General features: G+C 38.0%; 1 protein-coding gene across 1 annotated transcript; it reads right to left on the bottom strand.

The window, feature by feature from the left end:
* Positions 1 to 24,223: 24,223 nt before the first annotated feature.
* Positions 24,224 to 25,208, bottom strand: LOC104656381 (olfactory receptor 8B12). Its single transcript, XM_010355980.2, has one exon. The coding sequence runs from the start codon at positions 25,188 to 25,190 to the stop codon at positions 24,258 to 24,260; it is 933 nt and encodes a 310-aa protein (XP_010354282.2). The 5' UTR covers positions 25,191 to 25,208; the 3' UTR covers positions 24,224 to 24,257.
* Between the last annotated feature and the right edge of the window lie 288 nt (positions 25,209 to 25,496).

Here is a 25,496-nt window from a genome sequence, read left to right as displayed (position 1 = left end):
AGTCCTGGCTTTTCTAGAACCATCCCAGTTTATGCCTGTTATCTCAGAAAAGTTACTAGTATCTCCCCTTTCATTCTGAAATATGTCCTAGTTGAATAAGCATTGAGAGCATGAACTTTGGAATCTGGCAGAACTCAGCTCAAATCTCTGACACTTACAAACTTGTGATCTTGGGAAGTTTGTTTAACCCTTCTATGAGTTTCTAGTGTTGTAATCTTAAAATGAGAAAAATATTGGTAATTCAAAGGATTGTTATAATGAATAAATAATGCACCTTCTGGCACGAAGACACACAGAAAATTATCTATTATTATTTATTATTATTTCATAAATAATTCTTTTAGGTGTATTACTTTTATTTAATTTTATTAAATAAATAAAATTTACTTATCATGTACTAGAATAATAACAGTTACTATCTCCTTCGATAAAAGTAATTGCAGATTGGGCTAGAACAGGAAGAGACTGAGGGCAGGGAACTCAGCTCAGAGGCTTTACACAAGAGTAGAAACAGAGAGGATGAACAGTGCCACATGTTATGATATTATGATGAAATGCAAAATAGGGTTTGGCATCTCTGTGCTTGGAAAGAGAAAAACAGAGACGAGTAGACATACATCAAGTTTGATTACATTTTTAAGCCCAGGGAAACAGGAGCAGAATGACAAGAATGGAGAAACAAGGAGGGAGAAAGGTAAAGAGCTGAGTTTTAGACAAAAATATGAAATATTAGCAGGACCTCCAAATGACAAGGATCAGAAATAAGTAGAAAACTGAAAAATCAGAACTTGGGTAAAGGGATCAGATACAAATAGAGGAAACATCTGAGCGGAAGTGGTCATGGAAAAATGGGGAAATAGCCACAAGGAGGAGTGTTTAAAGACAGAATAATCGGGACAAGGTTTAACTCTTTCAAAAACACCAACAAATAGATAATGGAAGAAGGAAATTGACCAAAGGAAATGTCAAAAAATAAAAATAAAAAAGCAAATGCAGTAACTGAGAGCAAGCATTTGAGAAGAAAAATATCTGGAATTAAACTCCAACTGTGTTGCTCATTTCCTGGGTGAACTCGACTAAGTTATTAACCCAATTAAGACTCAGTGATCCTACCTAAAAAAAAATAGGGATAACAATATTGAATTTGCAGATGTTTGTGAGAATTAAATTGTGCCCCAAAGAATATTCACTTAGTAAATGTCGTGGAATTTATAAAATGTCACAGAAGCCAGACGTGGACAGAATTTCAAGAGTAAGGAATATATGTTACCAAGAGTTTCATGGGAAGAAAAACTGAAAAATGAGCTTAAACTAAGTCATTGTCTCACGTATCTATTGACTCATTTTTCCATATCACTCTTACTGTGCTTAGTCTAATAAAATTTTATACTATTCATTGATTATTTCAAGACTATATTTCATAAGGCCCAACTAGATTAAATACTTCTTCAAGGAAAATTTTAAATCCTATAGCTTTGGGGGTACACTAACATAATCATTATTTATCAGATGATGACTACTTTATAGATGATCTTCAAAAAAATGATGAACGTAATTAACTTGCATGTAACTATAATGCAATAAAAATCCATATTGCAAAACCATAATTCTGGGGATTTTCTTAACTACCTGAAATAATTAACCACAGGTTTTGATAAACATTTTATTCTCATGAAAAAAGTCATATCAGCTACACATAATTAAATTTACTGAAACTAAGTTAGAAGCCTTCACTATGTTAATGTTGATACTGACATTCATTGACACTGAAATGACAATGATGTCAGAAGATTTCTGTCCGTCAAGGTCAAAGTGTTTGTAGAAGACATCTCCCCCTTTCTTGTAGGTGCTGGCAAAAGAAAGTAGCTAAATGGCAGAAATTGCTTCGAAGGCTTTAGCTAGAGAGCTGCTAAGAAACTTAAAACTTCTCAAAACTGAATTCTCTTTCCTAGGGGACTTAAAATTCTGGAAAAGTGTTAATGTATGCAAAGATACTGTAAAATCTATCATTTACGAGGAGTGTAAAGAGTACAAAAGAAATCAAGACTGTGCTAGAAAGTACAATATGGTGGGGTTAATCAGGACAAACCTATAAAAAACCTTCAAGCAATTTACTGGAAGTGAAGTACGTGGTTTGATGAGTAGAAGCAGGGAAATTATTCTAAGCATAACAGAGACATCTTAATTGACTAATAATAAAATTAAATTAAATGTCTTTTATGTGCACAGAAACTAAGTGGTTTTATAAAGAAAGCAGGGTAACAACGTTTTCTTGTTGGATAGACTCCTCTCTAATCCTAATTGCAGGATTGAAGAGACTGTCTACAATTTCTAAAGACTTCTGAAAAGAAAAGCCACACACTCTCTCAGTGATGCATTCCAATATTTTGCAAATCTTTCTCTCAGGAACTTTAACCTGGTGACTAACAGAAATCAATAGGCAATGTAGCATCCTAGATGCTAGGATTAGGAGTCTAAAGATCTGGCTGTGGTCATGCAGTCTTGGAGAAGTCACTAAGTTATCCTTGCCTGGAAATTCCTGCTCTATAAAAGGAAAATTAAGACCTGCCTTATAGATTGCTTGAGCCCAAGAGTTTGAGACCATCCTGGGCAACATAGTGAGACTTTGTCTCTATTTTATTTTATTTAAGAAAGAATTACTAGACCAACCAAGAAGCAGGAAAATGTGGCCCATAACCCAAAAGAAAAAATGATTACTAAAAAGAGATTTTAAAAGGATAGAAATGGTATTCGTGAAAGAGAGCTGTAAAACAACTGTTGGACTGGACAATGTCTCATGCCTGTAATCCCAGTACTTTGGGAGGCCAAGGCGGTGATCACTTGAGCTCAGGAGTTTGCGACCAGCCTGGGCAATGTAGTGAGACCCTGTCTCTACAAAAACTACAAAAATCAGCTGGACGTGGTGGCACACCACTATAGTCCCAGCTACTCAAGAGGCTGAGGTAGGAGGATCGCTTGAGCCCACAAGGCAGAGGTTTCAGTGGGCCCAGATTGCACCACTGCACTCCAGCCTGTAATCCCAGCACTTTGGGAGACTGAGGCAGGTGGATCACAAGGTCAGTAGATTGAGACCATCCTGGACAACATGGTGATACCCCGTCTCTACTAAAATCCAAAAAATTAGCCAGGTGTGGTGGGGCGCACTTGTGGTCCCAGCTACTTGGGAAGCTGAGGGAGGGGATTCGCTTGGGCCCAGGAGGCAAGGTTGCGGTAAGCCGAGGTCATGCCACTGCACTCCAGCCTGGCAACAGAGCTAGACTCTATCTCAAAAAAAAAAAAAAAAAAATTAAAAGACTCTTATAACTGTTCCCAGGAAGTTAAAAGAAAATGTGAACAGAGAGAAGAAATGAGAAAGAGTCAAATGGAAGACCTAGGTATGAAAACTACAACATCCAAAATAAAGCTGAGATAATTCCACTCCCACTTCTCTCACTGACACAACAAACTCTTCTTCAAAAATCCCTGTAAGGTCAATGGTTTGCTTTGCTGGACAAGACCCCTCCCTTACTAGGTAAAAAATCAATTCAAATTTGAAGTTTTAAATTGATTTTTTGAGTTGTGATCTCATGTTTTGACAATTATGAGGATCCCAAGGTTATTCTGAGGACTCTAACTTGAAAATAAATAAAAGTGTGCTCACCAGGAAAACAACAACAACAACAACAACAACAAAAAACCTGCCTTATATATATCACAACTTTCTTGAAACCAGCAGTTGTTAAATTCGATGAACATTTTTCAATCTCTTTTTACGTGACACACAGAGGACAGCTAATTCCTTAAAACACTCATCTTCCTTCTTTCAAGGCACATCATCCTTCTGGTCTTCCTCCAACTTCTAGCTACTTCTCAGTCTCCTTCAAGGACAAAAGTTGGATATTCCTCAGGGTTCTAGCCTCAGTCTTCTTCTCTTGGCTTTCTACTTACGCACTCCAAAATATTGTCTACTCTCCTGTCTCCTATTACCCTCTGCTGATGACTTCCAGATCTGTATGTTTGTCCACAGCTGAACACTCAACAGACATCTAAAATTCAACACATTAAAAAATTGATATCACAATCTTTCCTCCAAAAACTTCTCCTTCAGTAATCCCATCTTAACAACCAACACCATTTTCCCAGCTGCTGAATCACCTACATCAATACTAAAGTCAATTTGATTCTAACTTTTAAAAGTCAGGCCAGTTCCCTGAAAATCAGTTCACTGAAATGTTAACTTACCAACAGGACAATTTACCAAAACCCAGTTCAACAATGAGCAATTTGCAAAACTTCGTTATCCCTTTTAACAACTTATTTCTTACAAGTACTATACATATGCATTAGAAAAATTATAAAATACAAAGTATTTTGTAGTATTTTATACATAGTATTTTACAATAGAGCAGGAAATAAAAACTATTCATATTTCCACCACCCACAAATAACCACTGTTAAGATTTAGGTGCATTATGTTTGATGTTAGATTATATTGTACATAGTATCTTGAAATATTTTTTAAACTATATATGATCAGCATCTCCTTATGTCAATAAATAAACTTAAACATTATTTTTAATAGCTTTATGATATCCCTTCAATGGGAGTACTATCATTTCGTATGTCAATTCTTTGTTTGACATTTTATTATGTCCAGTTTTCACTATGATAAACACAGTAGCGATGAATATGCATTTTTGGAAGCCTAACCATTTATTTTTTGAGGATAAATTCCTAGAAGTCAAATTGCTAAGTCTAAAAATATGCTCTTTAAGAAGATTGCGGAAATGTTCTCAAGAAAGGCTTTTGCAATAACACTCCTACCAGCAGTGTCTGAGTATATCTTTTTCTCCATCTTTTCTAACAATTTCCTAATACATCCAATACATGCTAAAAATGCCATCACATTGTTTTAATTCATACTTCTTTGATTATATGTTAGGCTTTAGGAATTTATTTTTATATTTCTTGAACTTACCCATTTACACACATTATAGTAATATTTAAATCTACTTTATTGTACAGCCATTATGGAAAACAGTTTGGAGATTCCTCAAAAATTTTAAAATAGAACTACCTTATGATCTAGCAATCCCATTACTGGGCAAATATCCAAAGGAAATGAAGTCAGGATATTGAAGACATGTCTGCACTTCCACGTTTATTGTAGCACTATTCACAATAGTCAAGATATGGAATCAAACTAAATGCCCATCTTATAAAAAATGGATAAAGAAAATATGGTCTATATACAGAATGGAATACCTTTCAGCCATAAAGCAGAATGAAATCTTATCTTTTGCAGCAACATGGAAGAAACTGGAGGACATTATGTTAAGTGAAATAAGCCAGGCACAGAAAGACAAATACTGCATGTTCTCACTCCAATGTGGAAGCTAAAAATGTAAGGTGACTATAGCAAATAATAATGTAATGTATATTTCAAGATAGCTAGAAGAAAAGATTTGGGATGCTATCACCACAGAGAAATGATAAATGTTTAAAGTGATTAATATGATGATTAGCCTGATTTGGTCATTATGAAATGTATACATGCATTGAAACATCACACTGTACCCCATAAATATATACAATTATTATATGTCGACTATAAGTTTTAAAAGTAATTAATAAAAATAAATAAAATAAATACTTTATTGAGGTATAACTGAAGTAAAATGAAGTGAACTCAATTGATGTATACAATTCAGTAATTTTTGACAAATGTATATATTCATGCAACCAGCACTCAGTCAAGATATATGGCGTTTTCATTGCCATAAAAATTTCCCTGGTATAATAAATGACCTTCAAGCTTGGTCTGAGCCAACTATTGCCTGATTTCAGTCACTATGCATTGTTTTTGCCTGTTATCATATTTTGTAAAAATGTTATCATTCAGTATGCACACTTTTCTGTCAAGTTCCTTTCACTCAGCATAAATATTTTTGATGCCTTCATGTTGTTGGGTGTATCAATACCCAACATTCGGTGGACATATGCTTCCATGTCACTTGGATAAATATCTTAGCAGCGGAATTGCTAGGTGAGCTAGAATGTGTTCTTTTAATTATGTAAAAATCTGCCAAAATGTTTTCCAAAGTGGTTGTGCCATTTTACACTCCTATAAGCAATAACTGAGTTTCAGGTTCTCACCAACACTTGGTGTTGTCAGTATTTTTAACTTAGCCATTCTATTGGGTATGAAATGGTGTCACAATTTTCTTTACATTTCTCTCACTATTAGTGATATTAATCCTATTTTCATGTTCTTGTAGACCAATTTGGCTATTTATATATTTCTTACATGGCTATTATGTTTTCTTATTATTGCATCTAGATAGAAGTCATTTGTCAAATACATTTTGAAAATACTTTCTCTCAGTCAGTGGCCTGTTTTTCATTTTCTTAGTAGTATTTGCAAGAAACAGTTTTAAATTTTTATGAAGTCCCATTTATACTGTGGTTAGTGATGTCTTTTGTTCTGTCTAAAATTCTTTGCCTAGCCCAAGGTTGTAAAAGTTTTTTTGTTCTTCTATGTATTCCTTTAGAACTTGTATTATTTTTGTTTGTTTTCCTTTTTTAAATTTATTTATTTTCAATTTTGATAGGTAAATAGTAGGTGTATATATTTATGGAGTGCATGAGATGGCTTCATATAGACATGCAATGTGAAATAAGCATGTTGTGAAGAATGGGGTATCTATTCCCTCAAGCATTTATCTTTTGAGTTACAAACAATCCAACCGCATTCTTTGAGTTATTTTAAAATGTACAGTTAAATTATTACTGACTATATTCACCCTGTTGTGCTATCAAATAGTAGGTCTTATTCATCCTTCCTAATTTTTTTTGTATCCATTAACCATCTCCATCTCCTCCTTTTCTCCCTATTACCTTCCCAGACTCTGGTAACCATCCTTCTACTCTCTATGTCCATGAATTCAACTGTTTTGATTTTTAGATCCCACAAATAAGTGAGACCATGTGATTGATGTTTGTCTTTCTGTGCTTGGCTTATTTCATTTAACATGATGACCTCCAGTTCCATCCATGTTGTTGCAAATGACAGGATCTCATTCTTTTTTATCAGTAAATAGTACTCCATTGTATATACATACCACATTTTCTTTATCCATTCATCTGTTGATGAACAATTAGATTGCTTCCAAATCTTGGCTACTGTGAACAGTGCTGCAACAAGCATGGGATTGCAGATATCTTTTTGATATACTGATTTCCTTTCTTTTCATTGATTGATGGATCATATGATAGCTTTATTTCTAATTTTTTGAGGAATCTCCATAGTGGTTGTACTAATTTTCATTCCCACCAACATTGTGCAAGGGTTCCCTTTCTCCACATCCTCACCAGAATTTGTTATTGCCTGTAATTTGCATATAAGCCATTTTAACTGGGGTGAGATGATATCTGATTGTAATTTGGATTTGCCTTTCTCTGATGATTAATGATTTTGAGCACCTTTGTATATACCTGTATTCCAGTTGTATGTCTTCTTTTAAGAAATGTCTATTCAAATCTTTTGCCCATTTTTATTTAGATTATTAGATTTTTTTCTTATACAGTTGTTTGATCTCCTTACATATTCTGATTATTAATACCTTGTCAGATGGGTAGTTTGCAAATATTTTTTCCCATTCTGTGGATTGTCCAATTAAACTATGTTATATCATTTGGTACGGTTCCAAAGTTAATGAGTTTCTACACTTTTTTAGTCCTTTTGCTATCCAAAACATTCCTTATTTTGGATTATTTCTATTGTTATACTTTCAAGTTTGTAGATCTTTCTTTCCTGCAGTGTCTAATCTATTAACCTTATTCAGTGTATGCTTTATTTCAGATATTTTTTTTGAGACACAGTTTTGCTCTTGTTGCCTAGGATGGAGTACAATGGCATGATCTCAGCTCACTGCAACCTCCACCTCCCAGGTTCAAGCGATTCTCCTGCCCCAGCCCCCCAAGTAGCTGGGATTACAGGCATGTGCCACCACGCCTCGTTAATTTTGTATTTTAGTAGAGATGGGGTTTCTCCCTGTTGGCCAGGCTGGTCTCAAACTCCTGACCTCAAGTGATCCGTCCTTCTTGGCCTCCCAAAGTGCTGGGATTATAGGCATGAGCCACCACATCCAACCCAGATATTGTATTTTCATCTCTAGTACTTCAACTTAGGTCTTCATTATACTTTTCATTTTTCCCTGCATTGTGTTAATGTTCTCCTTTTCATTCTTAAGTGTGTTTTTAATACATATAACAACTTTTTTAAGGTCTTTGCCTATTAATTTCATCATTGCTGTCATTTCTGGGTCTATTTCTATTGATTGCTCTTTCTTCTGGTTATGCTTATATTTTCCTGCTTCCTTTACTGGTTACATTTTATTGGATGCCAGAAATTGTGATTTTTTTTACATTATCGAGTGGAAGATTTTGTTGTATTCTTTTGAAGATGATCAGATACTTTTCTGGCACATAGTTAAGTTATTTACATGAAAGTTTGACTATCCCAAGTCTTATTTTAAAGCTTTGTTAGGAAGATTCAAAGCTGTTTCACTCTTTTAAACTCTCTACCTAATGCTGTATGTATTATGAGATGTCTACACAGTGGCTTGAAAGAAATCAAACTATTTCAAGCTTTTTATAAGTTTCTGAAGTTTTTTGACCACTCGTTTCATGTAGTCCTTCACTCTGAAGTTTTATCCCACACATATGCAGATCAAGTTTTATCCCACACATATGCAGATCAAGAAATAGACGTTCCTCTGCAGATCTCTGATTTTCTATGTATAGCTCCCCTACTCTTGGGTATTCTGCCCTGCATCATCTAGCCACATACATCTTTCCAAATACTGACTTCTAATTTTTCAACTTAGAAATTGCTGATCTCTTTCTTTTGACCACTCTAGATTGTGACATGAAAAATACCTATAGGCAAGAAAGCCAAGACAATCACAGGGCTCATGTTTTTTTTGTTTGTTTGTTTGTTTTGTTTTGTTTTGTTTTGTTTTTTTCTTTCCCTCCTTTCAGAAATCAATTTGATATTGTCTGTTGTCAAACATCAGAAAAGTTTTGTTTCATTTATTTTGCCTGATTGTCTAGTTGTTTATGGCTCAAAGACAATTTCAATAGGAGTTTATCTTTCATGAATGGCAGTGGAAATTCACTCACTAAATTTTAACTGTGCTGAATCGCTATGTTGAAAAATTATTCAAATTCAAAAAATATTATTTTCACTTACATGGAATTTTTTTCTCATCCATAAGGTAAATCATAAAATCTGAGGATCAAAATAGCTTAATGTAATTTCATCTAATGACCCTTCTTGTTTATAATGTAGGAATCTTTAGCCAATGTCAGGCAATTGACCTTCAAGGAACTTACATTCACCACTGTATAAATTATTCAACACAATCTACCAAACTACCTCTAGCGAATAACTTATTAGAAAAAATACCATCTGCTTTAATAAATTATGTTTTCTTATGTTTTTACTCATTAGATAGAAAGGAGAAATGAAAAAAAAGTTATCATAAGAAGATGCTCCAGTGACAGCGGTTGTTTCTTGAGATCAACTGTGAACTGCCATTTTTACTTAGATGTACCAAGACCCCGGCATCTACACATGATTACCATCAACTGAATGTCTTCTCTGCATTGATGATGTTTGCTCTAAAAATAGGCTAACTATAAATAGCATTTTGAAATCAATAGAATAGAAACAGAGAAATGGTAAAGCATAAGAGATCTTGATATTATTCTATAGAACACATTTGCTGTGAAGAGAGAAAGTGGCTAAGGATTCTGATCACTAAGAATCCCAGGATTTAAGAATATGCAGAGAGAGGCATCAGGGAAAATGCTCACTTTCCTCTCATATCATTTTGTTCTTGGTTAGTGAGCCGCATTATATGCTTTTTTGTAGTTCTACCTACTCCTAATCCTGATTCAATCTTAACTTTTTCTGAATCCTCCGAGCACAGTAGACAGCAAACAATCTCAGATCTTTCCTCAGTGCTTTATTTTACTCAAGAGAAACTGTATTCCAGGCCTAATTTACCCAATTCTTCAAGGTACAAATTTATTCTAGTTCAATATACACAAAACTGTCAAATAACATAATCTTTACTTTCTTCTATGGCTGAACTTCTCTGCCTACCCAGAGACACAGAGGTCAATGCCCAGAAAATGCCACAAATAATTAAGACAGAATTCCTATAGATTGGAACCTGATGTAATTATTTTTAAGGTTCCCTAGGTGATCATAATGTATAGCTAGAATTAAGGATAACTACCCTAGGACCTCAGGTTCAATGAAAAATTTGAACAAATTCCAGATGCCGAATGAAAACTCATACTTGTACAGCAACTGAATATCTGGAAAACATTTCCATGTATATTATTGATTTTTATTTTTAAAACAGTCTTGAGAATTGATACTATAACTCTATTTTTTGGAAATAAGACTTAACTTGTGATCATTGTCCCATGCTACTAGGATTTGAGATGAGATGAGCTTATGTTTTCATTTTGGCGGTAATATTTTGGAGCTACATAGATGACAAGGGAAATACCATCTCCAGGACAAAATACGTCTTGAATTCCAAGAAATAAGATATACTAGTAGTGGCCTCTAAGGTACTTAAGGAAGATAAGGTTAGTAAAACTCCAGATGGAGTTTTTTCCCACCTTCATGATCTCCAAAACACTCCAAAATTGCCTGAATCCTAGAAAACATTAGAAGGAGTGAGGAGATAAACAGTAAGGAAAGAATTCAAGATAACACACTCAGGGGCAGATGCTTATATCTAGCCTAACTAGAAAGGCTCATACATAGCCTTTCTTAGTCTCTTCTCTCCCATCCCTGCAGACCTCCCACCCAGGGGAGGAGTGAGTTTCTTGACTACAGAAAGTCACTCTACACTTTGGGAGGCTGAGGCAGGTGGATCACTTGAGGCCAGGAGTTTGAGACCAGTCCGGCCAATATGGCGAAACCCCATCTCTACTAAAAATACAAAAATTAGCCGGGCATGGTGACACATGCCTGTAATCCTAGCTAATTGAGAGACTGAGATGGGAGAATTGCTTGAACCCATGAGGCGGAGATTGCAGTGAGCCAGGATCGCGTCTCTGCACTCAAGCCTGGGTGACAGAGTGAGACTCTGTCTCGAAGAAAATAAAAGAAAAAAAAATCACTGTGCAGTGACAGAGTTCATTCTCAGGGTATTAACAAAGCAACCAGACTTCCAACTTCCTCTCTTTATCCTCTTCCTCAGGATCTGTTTGGTCACCATGGTGGGGAACCTGGGCATGATCTCCTGATTTGGCTGAACTCTCAGCTTTACAGCCCCCACTACTACTGTTTCAGCAATCTGTCACTCATGGATCTCTGCTACTCCTCTGTCATTACCCCTAAAATGCTGGTGAACTTTGTGTCAGAGAAAAACATCATCTCCTATGCAACGAGGGGCATCAGGGAAAATCCCCCTTTCCCTCTCAAATCATGTTGTTCTTGCATTATATGCTTTTTTCTAGTTCCAAACCCATTTTATGAAGCTGCTATTACCCTGATACCGAAGCCAAAGACACTATAAGGAAAAATAAAAAAGTATAGACCAATCTCTGATGAAAATCGATGAAAACATCCTCAACAAAACACTAGCAAACTAAATTCAACAGTGCATTTAAAGGATCATATACCATAATCAAGTGAGATTTATCCAAGGAATGCAAGAATGGTTCAGTGTAAACAAATCAATGAATACAACACATCATATTAAAAGAATGAAGGATTTTTAAAAATCGCATAATCAGCTGGGTGTCGTGGCTCATGCTTGTAATCCCAGCACTTTGGGAGGCCGAGGCAGGAAGACCACTTGAGGTCAGAAGTTCAAGACCAGCCAGGGCTACATGGTGAAACCCCATCTCTACTAAAAATACAAAAATTAGCCGAGTGTGGTGGCACATGCCTATAATCCCAGTTACTTGGGAGGCTGCGGCAGGAGAATCATTTGAACACAGGAGACTGAAGTTACAGTGAGCTGAGATTGCACCACTGTACTCCAGCCTGGGTGACACTCTATCTCAAAAAAAAAAAAAAATCACATAATCATCTCAATGGATCCAAAAAAGTCATTCAACAAAATTCAACGCTTTTTCATAACAAAAACACCCAATAAACTAAGTACAGAAGGAATGTATCTCAACATAATGAAACCATATATGGCAACCCCACAGGAAACATCATAAAGGTGAAAAATGGAAAGGTTTCTCCTTAAGGTCTGGTACAAGGCAAGAATGCCCACCCTCACCATTTCTATTCACCATGGTATTGGAAGTGCTAACCTGAGCAATTAGGCAGCAGAAGGAAGTAAAAGTCATCCAAATCAGAAAGTAATAAAATTATCTTAGTTTGCAGATGATGCTATCTTATATTTAGAAAACCCTAAAAACTCCACACATAAAACAACTGTTAGAGCTAATAAACAAATTTAGTAAAGTTGCAGGATACAAAATCAACAAACAAAAGCATTAGCATTTCTATACACTAACAGTGGCCTATGTAAAAATGAAATTAAGAAAGCAATCCCACTAACAATAGTATCAAAAATAATAAAATACTTAGGAATAAACTTAACTGAGAAAGTGAAAGACTTGCACACTGAAAACTAAAATATTGATAAATTTTAGTTTTATCAATATTTTGGATTGGAAATTTTAATAGCGTTAAAGTGTCCATACTACCCAAAGTGATCTACAAATTCAATGCAATCTCTACCAAAATCCCAGTGGGATTTTTTTTGTAGACGTGGAAAAAAATCCTGAAATTCATATGGAACCAAAAGAAAAACAGAATCACACTGGAGGCATTACATGTCTTGATTTCAACATATATTACAAAGCTACAGTAATCAAAATAGTATGGTACTGGTATAAAAACAGACACATAGACCAATGGAATAGAATAAAGATCCCAGAAATAAATCCATGCATATACAATCAACTGATTTTCAAGAAGTATGCCAAGAAGACACAATAGGAAAGGATAATCTCTTCAACAAATCTTGTTAGGAAAACTGCATATCATCATGCAAAAGAATCAAACTGGACCTCTATTTTACATCGTACACAAAAGTCAACTCCAAGCGATGGAAGGCAAACATAAGACCTAAAACTGTAAAACTCCTTGAGAAAAACATAGAGGAAAAGATTTTTAACATTGGTCTTGACTATGATTTCTTGGATATAACACCAAAAGCATAGGCAACAAAAGGAAAAATAGACAAGTGGGACTACATCAAACTAAAAAGTTTCTGCACAACAAAAGGAACAATCAACAGAATGACAAAGTAATACATGGAATATATTTGCAAACCATGTATCAGATGAGAGGCTAATATTCAAAATGTATAAGAAACTTCTACAACTCAATAGCAAAATAAATACAAAAATAATCCAATTAAAAATGGGCAAAGGACTTGAAGAGACATTTTTCCAAAGACATACAAATTGCCAGCAGGTATACGAAATGATATTCAACATCACTAATCATCAAAGAAATGTAAGTCAAAGCTATAATGAGAAACCACTGTCTACCTGTTAGGATAGTTATTATTTAAAAAAAAAAAAAAAAGATAGCAACTGTTGGTGAGGATGTGGAGAAATTTGTACACAGTTGGTAGGCATATAAAATGGGATAGCCACTGTGGAAAACAGTATGGAGATTCCTCAAACACTAAAAAATAGAACTACATATAATCCAGCAATCCCACTTCTGGGGATATATCTAAAAATGTTGAAATTAAGATTTTATTTTATTTTTTTTTTTTTTTTGAGACTGAGTTTCACTCTTATTGCCCAGGCTGGAGTGCAATGGTGTGATCTTGGCTCACTGCAACCTCTACCTCCTGGGTCCAAGCGATTCTCCTGTCTCAGCCTCCTGAGTAGCTGGGATTATAGGCATGCACCACCACGTCCAGCTAATTATTGTATTTTTAGTAGAGATGGGGTTTCACCATGTTGGCCAGGCTGGTCTCAAACTCCTGACCTCAGGTGATCCACCTGCCTCGGCCTCCCAAAGTGCTGGCATGAGCCACTGCACCCAGCTGACGTTAGGATCTTGAAGAGATGTCTGTACTCCCATGTTCATTGCAGCATTATTCACAATAGCCAAGATATGGAAACAACCAAATGTACATCAACAGATGAATAGATAAAGAAAATTCATCAAAGGGAATATTATTCAGTTTTAAAGAAGAAAGAAATCCTGTCCTATGCTACACCATGGATGAAACTTGAGGACATTATGCTAACTGAAATAAGACAGTTACAAAAAGACAAATACTGTATGGTTCCATTTACATGAGATATTTAAAATGTTCAAATTCGTAGAAACAGAAAGTAGAATGGTTACCAGGGGCTGGGGGTGTGTGGGAAAGTGGGAGTTGTTGTGTAAGGGTATACAGTCTCAGAGCTGCAATATGAAAAGTTTCTGGAGCTCTGTCACACAACAATGTGAATATACTTAATGCTACTGAACTGTACACATAAAATGGTCAAAATGGTATATTTTCCATTGTGTTTTTACAATTAAAAATTTAAAAATTAAAAATAAATCTAATAAACTATTAAATAAAATATGTTTCTACCTCTTGCTTTGACAAGCTACCTTTATAGCCCTGCAAAGCCAGATTCAAATTAGAGTCCTGAGAATCTTCAAAGTTCCATGTCAGAAGGTGGCCATGGAAAGCGGCCCTGGCTCCCAGGAGCCTGCTCATGGCCCAAAGCTCCCCTCCTCCACTTCCTACTGCCAGCTAGGTGAGGGTTCGTGTTGGGTTATGGTTAGGGTTAGAGCCAGGAAAGAATCTTACGCAGGCCCTGGAAGATGAGGAATCTAGCCCCAAACTAGAATCTATGTGTGATCTTTCAGGCCTGACTATAGCAATTACCAAGACACACAAGCAATGTCTTTGTGTGGCAGGCCTCGCGAGGAAAATCTGCCCTCCCCTTATCAGACTTGGTGCATAGCCAATGCATTGCAGTCTCTAAGAGAGTTGCCGTCAAGGACTCACACCATTCCCAAGCCCCTCCCACCCTGGCCCCCAGCCTTATGTATGTCTGCATTCCTACCCTAGGTGCTTCCATTCAGAGACCCCCTCGTTGGAGGGAGTGAGGGAAGGGGGACCTCTGCTGAAACACTGCTCTAGTGTGTCTGCCACAGGAGAGACTTGAAGACACCTTTCTTTAGTACTCAGACTTTTCCACACAGAGAACATCCCGCTCTCACTGACCCCAATCCTTTCTCCACTCCCACCCCATCTGGGCTGATCCACCTGACCCTTCCCAGTGCTGTGCTGTTCTGGAGGGGGAGAGAGCACCACCTTCTTTCTCTTTTTGCCTCTTGCTTACACTATAGCAGTAAGCGAATAAAGGCTTCCTTGTCACTTTCAGTTTGTGTCTGTCTTAGAAATGGGAGCACAGGCTCCAGCTAGATGCTTTCCCTTTGGTTCTGCAGACTAATTTGGAAGATGTGGTCAGTGGATGGCCAGAGCAGAGCCCAGGAAAAGAGGCCCTCTCAGCAAGGCTAAGAAGGTCCACAGATGCACTCTCTTACTGCTAGCATTTGACATGTCACTGTTTCTCTACCTCTCCTCCTACCTCCAAACTAGCTAAGCCCAGAATTGAAATAAAAAGTAACATCTGTCCTTCACACTACAATTTATAAAGCACATTAACACTCAATATCAATTAATTTTACATTCTTATTATCTCATAACATTATCCCATTTTACAGATAAGAACACAGGTTAAGCAACTTGCCCAAAGGCACAAGTGAGAAATTGACATCCCGACCCCATATCTTTTAACTATAGATTTCAAAATTCATGCTTTTTTAAACTATAGCTTTCAAAAATTCAGGCTTTTTAAACTATACATTTCAAAATTCATGTGAAATTCTACTACTCAGCCTTGCCATGCATCTCCCAGCTTTGCAGGAGGATCTAATCTGGTCTTTAAAAAGCTTCAAAAAGTTTGGGGCGGAGGATTTTATCACTAAATGCAGAGAGGGTATAAAAAAAAACTGTCAGAGCTCAGATCTAAAACCATCATGGCAGAAAGAATAAAACACAAGGCCAGCAGTCTCTGGCAAGGTCTTAATGCTCCATTCTCATCCCAAAACACAAAATGAGGGTCTTTAATGCACTTAAACAAATGCTAACCAAATTCCACACCAGCTACTTGGAGGACATGTTCTCAAGCCCTCAATCTTCATACCACCCCATTGAAAACACTTCATTAATGAAAGGACGATAGAAAGTCTATCTGTTCCGAGATGCAGCTTGCAGCAGCCCCGGATAAAGTCTGACCCTGCTCCAGAAAACATCCACTCAAGTTATGCCTCTCTCTAATTACCAGGATGCTTGGACAAGGGCCTAGCATTTTATTTAGAGAATCATCCTTGCTCCCAGCACAAATAAATACAAGACTGCAGCTGCAGACACTGTCTGCTCAGAGCCAGCTTCCTGCAGTTACCATGTTGTCACCCTATCCTAGGATCCCATCTAGCCACCTCTGCACCCCAAGCTCAGCAGGACCATGTCATTCACTCACACAGCTACAGAGGACCTGCTGTCAGATGCCCTGTTGCCTCACTAGTGACCCTGCCTCAAGGGACTAGGCTTGGATTCACCTCCCCCAACCACACAACACAACCAAATGGTCAAGTTTATAGCTATATCCCCCATCACCACCACCAAATGGTCGTTTGTAGCTGCAACCTTCCCCTGTTGAAGTCCCTGACATTTGACCAGGAATTATCTGGTGAATTGTCTCAGAGCAGCAAAGAATCTCACTACCTTCTACTACTCTTTCCATAGGTTTTGGAGTAAGACAGCTCCAAGTAAGAATCGCTCAGTGACTAGATTTCTTAATCTTGGGCTGGGTTGAGTTACCCAACAGGAAGATCAACTGTATGCTTAGGACACCAGCACAGCAACTGACTTTGAAAAGCATTTCTAAAATTGTATAATGAAAACAGCAACACAGCGAAACTCTAAAGAGAAGCTACTTTAATTTCTGCAAATATGTAAGTTGAATTAAAACTTTTTAATTTTGAATTTCCAGTGGGTGGCCTTTAAAGGTCTGAATCAGGTCGTACTTTAGCAAGTTATGTATCCTCTCCAAGACCTCTGTATCCTCACCTCCCAGGAGACTGATTGCATCACCTAAGTGACAAAATGCCTGCCACATGATAGGTGGTAAATAACCGTCACTTCCTTTCCCTTCTTTCTCCACTTCCCTGTGTTTCTCTCTACAAACTCAAGACACACAAATATAAGCAAACACACATATCTGTCTTTTTGGGTTCCAACTCAGCAACTCCACAACCCCTATTAAAAAGAACGTGGGCCATGTGAGAATTAGGATTTCTGATTCTCTCCCCTGGCTGTGCTGCAGGCTGAAGGCACTTCCCAGGAGCATTTCCCCAGTCTCCCCACTGCCTCATCCTTCAGCCATAAGATGGAGACAAGGGTTGCTCTCACTCAAGACTCCTTTCCTCTCTGTAGCATCATGCTCCCACACTCCTCTGTTTCAGAAATCTAGGCAGAAAATCTTCTACAAATGACAGCTGTCCTAGGAAGGCACTCTGGTGCAACGAAAACAGCCCATTGCTGACTTGCCTGGGAGTCAAGAGGAATCTTTGGGAGGCAAGAGCTGTAAGACCAGAAGCCTGAGTCAGAACATTTGGCTGAACTGGGGCAAACAGCAGGTGCTGTCCCCTGCCACACTCTGTACTACTGTGGCCCAGCAGGTACCAACCCAGAAAACAAGAGCATGGCAGGAGGCAGGGGAAGAAAACTGGAAGAGTAGATAAATAGATAAAGAAGTGGCCTCTAAGGACTCCTAGATAGTGGCTCTCCAAGCTCCTCCTCCTCCTCCTCTGTGCTAGCTTGGGGTTAAAGCCACATTCGTGTCCCAGCATCTACTCTTGCAACATCCGCTCCAAGCAGGCTGCCTACACAGACAGCTCCTGTCGGTTCGCCTTGGCCACTGCAACCAAGATGAGCCAGGCTGACAAAACACGGCACCCTCTAGCTTCCCACATTACAGCAAATAGAGGCCACCTCACTGAGCAAAGTGAAAGAGCAACTACCACCTAACATTCATTAATCTGTAAAACAGATATTTCTTTAATCTGGGTAAAACTGTCATAGGAAAGATGACTGGGCCCAGTGACCCAAACTCTGTCCAGGAGTCTGTAAGCCAACTTCCAGCTCTAAATTTTAATTGATTTCTGACTTTATTTTAGGAAATGTGACTTTTTTCTCCATTATTTCTTCTCCCATGAGTTTCACCCAATACAAAGAAATACCCAAAGAAAGCATAAGAGAGAAGGGATTATTTTGTGTTTATTAAAACAAAAAACAAGTCTATTTATTAATTTTCTGAATTGTTATTTCTAACCACTTAGCAGTTTGAATGTTCAGAAAAAAAAATGTCCTCCCTCTAAAACAGAGAAAAACGCTGAATGAAAATGTTAATAACAAACATACTAACCCACTAATTGGCTTAGCTGGTCTAAAAATAAGAGAGATTTTAGAAGTAAAAAATAAAGACAGGATCACAGCATCTAACAGTATAGATAAGGCTGGAGCCATTGTTTCCCTTGGAAGTATCTGCCAGTCTTAGGAGGCCTGCAGCCTGGATTTTGTCCCATGAAGGGTGAGAGATAAAGCCTGGAGCCCAGGCAGGATGGATGTGGAATTAGAGGCCACCTTACCTCCCCGCTAGCCCCATAAACCCACACTCAAAGTACGTAAAGTACGTAAAGACAGAAAAGAAATGTGCCTTTAGGGAGATGGTGAGGGTACAGGCTGGTCTTAACTTTGACTCTGGATGGAAAAGGAAAACAGAAAGAAAGGAAAAGCCTCTGCTCTAAGAATTCCTTGCCACACCAGCACACACATGTGCATAGACCTGGAATTTACATTACCTCTACATGACATGTAAAATCCCAAGCCAAACATCTATTAGAAAGAGGTCCTAGATGTCACTGTTTATAACTAATTAGAAGTGGGTTAAGTGCTCCAAAGGTAAGTTGAGGGTCCTATGGACTCATTAACTGGGGAAACTGAACTGACTTTCTAAGGTAAGGTACAGCCTCTCTGAAGAAGAGAAATTCAGATACCTGAAGGATAAGGAAGTGCAGTCACTATCTGGCTTCTCATTGCTTCTCTGCCTTTTGGCTAAGATCAAAAGATATTTGGCTTCTCAGTATCAGAACCCTGCTCTCACTGGGGAATCTGCCCTTGTGTGAATCTTAGTTGAAATCTCCCCACTAGTATGACCAGACACTAGCTCCCAGACTCCTGGAATCTACAGCCCAACCACACCACCCCATCCCAGCTAATCAGATGCTCTGCATAGGTCTTGGCTTCCAAAACAAATGTTATGAAGAAACCAGGGCCATACGGAGTTCACAAAAGCAAGACAAAGGTAGTGTCTCCCAGCCACCAGCTGTGGAGGTGCATGTGATATTCCACTGCCAGTGTGACAGAATTGGACTATCCCAAGACCGTGTATGATTCTAGCCATTGGTAGAAAGGTTAAATATGGCCTACACTTACAAGGAAACCATTAAGAGGAAAAATACTCTTTGGGAAGCATTCAAAATGAGTCCTAGTAACCATCACTGCTCAAAATCAAGAAGAAAATGACAAAGGTTTCATTGCAGCAAGTTAGATAGTCTTGCTCCTCAAGATGTCTAACAGACAGTTCATCACTGGCCCCATCTTGGTGAAGGAGACTGTGTAATTTACACTAACCCATAGCTCCTGGAGATCTGAGATAAATGAATGCTCCTAATCCAAAATTCCATAAATCCAGATTTATGGAATCTGGCTGAAGATTTGGACCACTGGGTTAATGAAAAATGATGAAAAGAATGAAAATAAAATATGAAAAATGATAACACAGCATAGTACAATGCTGGTTCTCATGAATATACATCCACCTGCTTCTGTCATAGGTACTGATTCAGGCATCCTGGAGCAGCCCTATGTTTACAAGTTAAGGCTCATGCAATTGTGATCACAAAAGAGGATTTGGTACCCTGTCCCCTGAGGGACCACAGCATCAGCAAATTCTATAACTTATGAACCATCTACAGAAATGAAACTTATGAAATAGACCTGCAGGCTCATGGCCTCATAGTGATCCAAGGCCAATGGGATAAATGTGGAGTAATCACTAACGACAAAGAAGCCAAAGAAAAAGGCTGAGGGTTTGATGCCACAAGGTGATTATGTTCTTTTCTGTCACAAAGCTTATCGTCATTTGGGGAGAAATGACAGAGGAATAGAAGAAACCTATGAAGGAAAAGCTAAAGATATAAAGGTACATGGAGGTGTGGCAGTGGTCACCCAGTTAGGGTAACCAAAACACAGAGTAGAGAGAGGGTTGAAGCTCTAACTCACCTGTCAACTTAGCAAAAATATATCTGAGAAAAGAATGACTAAACAACACATGGATCAAGGAAGAGGAAATCACAAGGAAAACTGAAAAATATTTTGAACAGAAAAATAAGAAAAACACAACAGGAATCTCTCCCGAGAAAATAATCAGAAATCTGGATAATTTTTCTTGTTGCTGTTATTGTTTTAGATGGAGTTTCGCTCTGTCACCCAGGCTAGAGTGCAGTGGTGTGATCTTGGCTCACTGCAAGCTCCACCTCCTGGGTTCACACCATTCTCTTGCCTCAACCTCCCGAGTAGCTGGGACTACAGGTACCCACCACCATACCCAGCTAATTTTTTGTAGTTTTAGTAGAGACAGGTTTCACCGTGTTAGCCAGGATGGTCTCGATCTCCTGACTTCGTGATCTGCCCGCCTCAGCCTCCCAAAGTGCTGGGATTACAGGCATTAGCCACCGTACCTGGCTCTAGATAAAAATTTTAACACATTCTTTCAGTAGGATATTGCTTAATTTTTTAAAAAATTTTAACACAAAAGTTATAGTTATGGTATTATTTACACTGTTTAAATATTGGGGAGACTGACACAATGTTAATGTTTAGCAACAGGAAAAAGCTGAAATAAAATATGACATAGCTACATGATTAAGTCCATGGAAAATTACAATTCAAAAAAATTATTGATAAGGATTAAAGATCACATTATAATGATGAGTTAAACAACATTTTGTAACACAGCACATAGAAGATGAGCCTACTGGAAGAGACTTTCGTATTCCAGATGATATTCTCCTTTCCTGTTCTGTGAATGGTGGAGTAGACCAGTTAGCTATTGTTATATAACAACCAAACACAATCTCATTGGCATACAACAAGGAACATTTGTTTCTCACATGTCTACAAATTGATTGTGGTGGTTCATCTTGTCTGGGCTCAGCCGGGCCGCACTGCTTGCTCTGCACAGTGAACACTGCTCCTCGTGTGTTCATATTGAGAATTAGTTGGGAGAGGCAGCAGTTACCCAGGAAGGACTCTTCTCAAGGCAATGGCAGAAGCAAAAGAGGGCAAATGCCATGCAAAGATATTCCAAGCTCCTGCCAACATCACATCTACTAATATCCTATTAGCCAAAATAGGTCACCTGGCCAAGCCAACAGTCATGGGCAAGGAAATATACCCTACCTCTATGAGACCATGGCAAGGGAATGGAGCTATAATACTACTAGATGAATGATGAATTTTGACCAGTAACGCAAACTACCACATTGAGATAGGTAACCATTTTTTTCATACATATTTCACATTCCCAATTTTCAACAATAATATATGAGTTGCTCCAAGAATCAGAAAAAGAAAAACCATGTGCCTCGTTAGTTAAAATAGATAAGCACGTAGAGAAATTTGTGATGGATTAAAAATACTTGCCATCCAGATATTCTTAACTATCAGAGGCTCTGACCTCATCGCAACATCAACCAAATAGTGATGGGGGTGGTGCAACCACAAGGTGAGGACAGAAGATCAGGGAACCAAAATGTTACCCTGTGGCTGCAGGGTTGAGGCCCACAGTGATGCATCCAGGGTCAAGGGTGCCTCTGTTCTTTCTCTCCTTCCTCAGCCGCATCCCTTCCCAGATCTCTTCTGTGATTGGCTCCTCTTCTTTTTACCCCTGCATTGTTCTCTTATGCCATCCTCTTCTAAGTTGTTTCCATTGGAAAATGCCTTTTTATGCAACTTTAAAACAAGATAGGTGGATGAATAGATAGGCAGATAGATAGATTAGATAAATTAGATAGATAGATATGTACATACATACATAGATACATGCATAGATAGAAAGATACATAGATAGCTAGATATGCTTGAATATGAGAAGACTCACAAGAAATCAGTAACAACTGTTGTTTTTAGGAAGGAGATTTTAGGAATGGAATGACAAGATAAGAGGAAGACATATTTTCTCCGTATAACCCTCATTTATATTGTTTAATGCTGTACTATATGCAAATATTACTTAGTCAAAATATGTGACTTTTTTAATGATATTTAGAGTTCATTTTTTTCAAGACTAAACAGAGTTCCAGAAAGATGAAGTGACTTGTCTCAGCTCATGGAAAAACTCAAGGAAGTGCTGATAATTACATAAAAGAATTATTGCAGGGTGATAACTAAAATATAGTAAGTGCCTTGCATTTAATTCTTCAAAGACCCCACGAAGTCAGAAACATTATCTCACTTTCAAAAATAAAAAAATTAATATTTAGAGACCTTAAGCAATTTGCCCAAAGTCACACAATTACTAAGCAACTGAGCCAGGATACAAAACCAACTCCATCATGTGCCTCACGAATCGCTGTTTTCATCTGCTCCCTACCTCAAATAGCCTATTCACCTCACCCACCAGACGCCCACCCACAAGTCTCCTGAACTCACTTCTCTTTCCTATTCCATGCTGACTAAAGAAAAATCTTTCCCACCACACACACACACACACACACACACACACACACACACACACACACTCAGTCTTATGACTTCAAGCCCTTCATGTCATACCAAAGAACAAAACTACACCCTCATCTAAACGTCCCTTTTTCCCAAAGAAGAGAATATTCCCAAGGAAAAGCTTAGAAATCAAAGTGTCTCCCCAGCACCTTAACATATTAATCCTAATCCAAAGGAAACTTCCTTTGCTACTAATAAATTATTTAGATCAAAGTGTATTGATCTGATGTGTTATATAGCTGTCATTATATGTTGTGGGTTTACAACCCAGTCTTGGATTATCTTTTACCACATATGCTTATATGAGTGCTGTCTGTAGTACCTTAAAATTCAATGGAAATTGTCTCTTCTAATAATCAGCTACTTAGTGGTGTTTTAATAGCTAACTAGATTCTCAACATTATTTACTGCACCTCTAAAACTTGCAGACCCTTGGTTGATTATCCTAAGCCACAGATTTCTCCATCACAGCTCAAACACCCAAACTAACCCTTGAAAAAGCTCTACCTTCTGATTCTTTAAGTCTTCAAATGAATGTATGATTTTCTTCTCAGCATCTTTATAACCCTTAATCCTACAGAAGTCCTAATTCCCTAGACTGGGTTCCTAGGGTTCCACACAACCTCAATCTTAACTCAAGGTCACTCACATACTACAAACTTAACACAATTCTCTTCTCATTTGGCCAAGACCAACTCAAGAAAATGTTCCATCTATCCTCTTGAAAAAAAATGAAATATTTAAAAATTATTTATTGACAGGTCACATTAAATTACTATGAATAGAATTAGGTTTTAATGTGTTAAGTTTTCATACTTTTAAAAGGAAATCTGCAAGGGCATCAATGAAGCATGAAAAAAATGACATTAAAAAAAAAAAAAGCAGCTTGGAATTCAAGGACCTGGATACCAGTCCCAGTTGTGGCACCAAGTAGTTGTGTGTCCTTGAGCAACATATATATTTCTGAGTCTCCAACATGTGTTAATTGAGAAGGCTAGATTAAATAATGTGTAAGGCCAATTCACAATTAAATGACCTATGATTATAGAAAAATTTGCATAAAATGAAGAAATCTTGGAATAACTGAGGTGGAGCAGTGGAGCAGAGACAGGGATAATATGTCTGCATTTAACACTCATCCAAATGTAAAGATTTAAAAGTCTCTTTCTGTACAAGACAGGAAAAAAAAATGGAACTTGAATCTCATTGAAAACACACGCTAATAAGCAAAGCATTGTATTTCCTTCCTCCAATACTACTCCTTTCTTAAGAAAAGATTTTTCTGCCCAAAGTTCTCCTCAAGGCAACTTTGACATCCTTGTTCCTCAAGCTATAGATTAATGGGTTTAACATGGGGACTATGATGGTATAGAACAGGGAGGACACTTTTCCTTCCTCAAGGGGCAGGATGGAAGGGGGTTTCAGATACATGAAAGCACCAGAACCAAAGAAAAGCAAAACTACAATTATGTGGGAACTGCAAGTACTAAAAGCTTTGGACCTGCCTTCTGTAGAACTGATGTGATGAATGCTGGAGAGGATGAGGGCATAAGAAATAAAGACACTGACAATGGGCAATCCAATGTCAACAGCCACAAGAATAAAGAGCACCAGCTCATTCATGTAAGAGCTGTTGCAGGAGAGCTGAAGAAGAGGAAGGATGTCACACATGAAATGATTGACAAGGTTGTCAGCACAGAAGGTCAGGTTCATTATGCTTCCTGTGTGGGCCATGGCCCCAGCAAACCCCATCCCATACGCACCCAACAAAAGGAGTAAACACACCTGGGGAGACATGGTGACCGTGTACAACAGTGGGTTACAGATGGCCACGTAGCGGTCATACGCCATCGCTGACAGGATGAAGGACTCAGAGACGACAAAGAAGCAGAAGAAAAAGAGCTGAGTCATACACCCTGTGAAGGAAATGATGTTCTTCCTTGAGACAAAATTTATCAGCATTTTGGGAGTGATGGTAGTGGAGAAACAAAAATCTATTAAAGAGAGGTTAAAGAGGAAGAAGTACATGGGAGTGTGCAGGTGAGAGTTCAGCCCAAACAGGGTTATCAAGCCCAGGTTTCCCACCATGGTGACCATGTAGAAACCCAGAAACAGGAAGAAGAGGGGGATCCGAAGTCCCAGCTGGTCAGTTAAGCCTTCGAGGATAAACTCTGTCACAGAAGAATTTTTGGCTGCCATTCTTTTTGGTCAGGCAGGAAAGTCTGAGGGAACAAGAGAAGAGGACCACTTAGAAAGAAACATCGCCACCACATTCTTAGCCTCTATCTCCCATTCTTGGAAAAGGAATCCAAGGAGAGAGATTTGAACTTTGGTAGGAAGGTTTTTACCACTCACTAGGGGTCTGTCTTCACAGTCCAAGTGATTATAACTCCCAAAGTGTAATATGAGACTAAACTGTACCTGCAGAATGAGAGCTGGTTCTGCTGAAGAAAGGGGTACCAAAAATAAGCTAAATGTCTTTTAGATCCTTAAGTCAGTCCCTTT

Source organism: Rhinopithecus roxellana, chromosome 15 (genome assembly GCF_007565055.1).
Source record: "Rhinopithecus roxellana isolate Shanxi Qingling chromosome 15, ASM756505v1, whole genome shotgun sequence".
Taxonomy (NCBI): domain Eukaryota; kingdom Metazoa; phylum Chordata; class Mammalia; order Primates; family Cercopithecidae; genus Rhinopithecus; species Rhinopithecus roxellana.
This window is presented reverse-complemented; position numbering and strand designations above follow the sequence as displayed.

Bases quoted from the DNA above. Each gene is read 5' to 3' on its own strand.
- LOC104656381 (XM_010355980.2), bottom strand. From the start codon at position 25,190: ATGGCAGCCAAAAATTCTTCTGTGACAGAGTTTATCCTCGAAGGCTTA.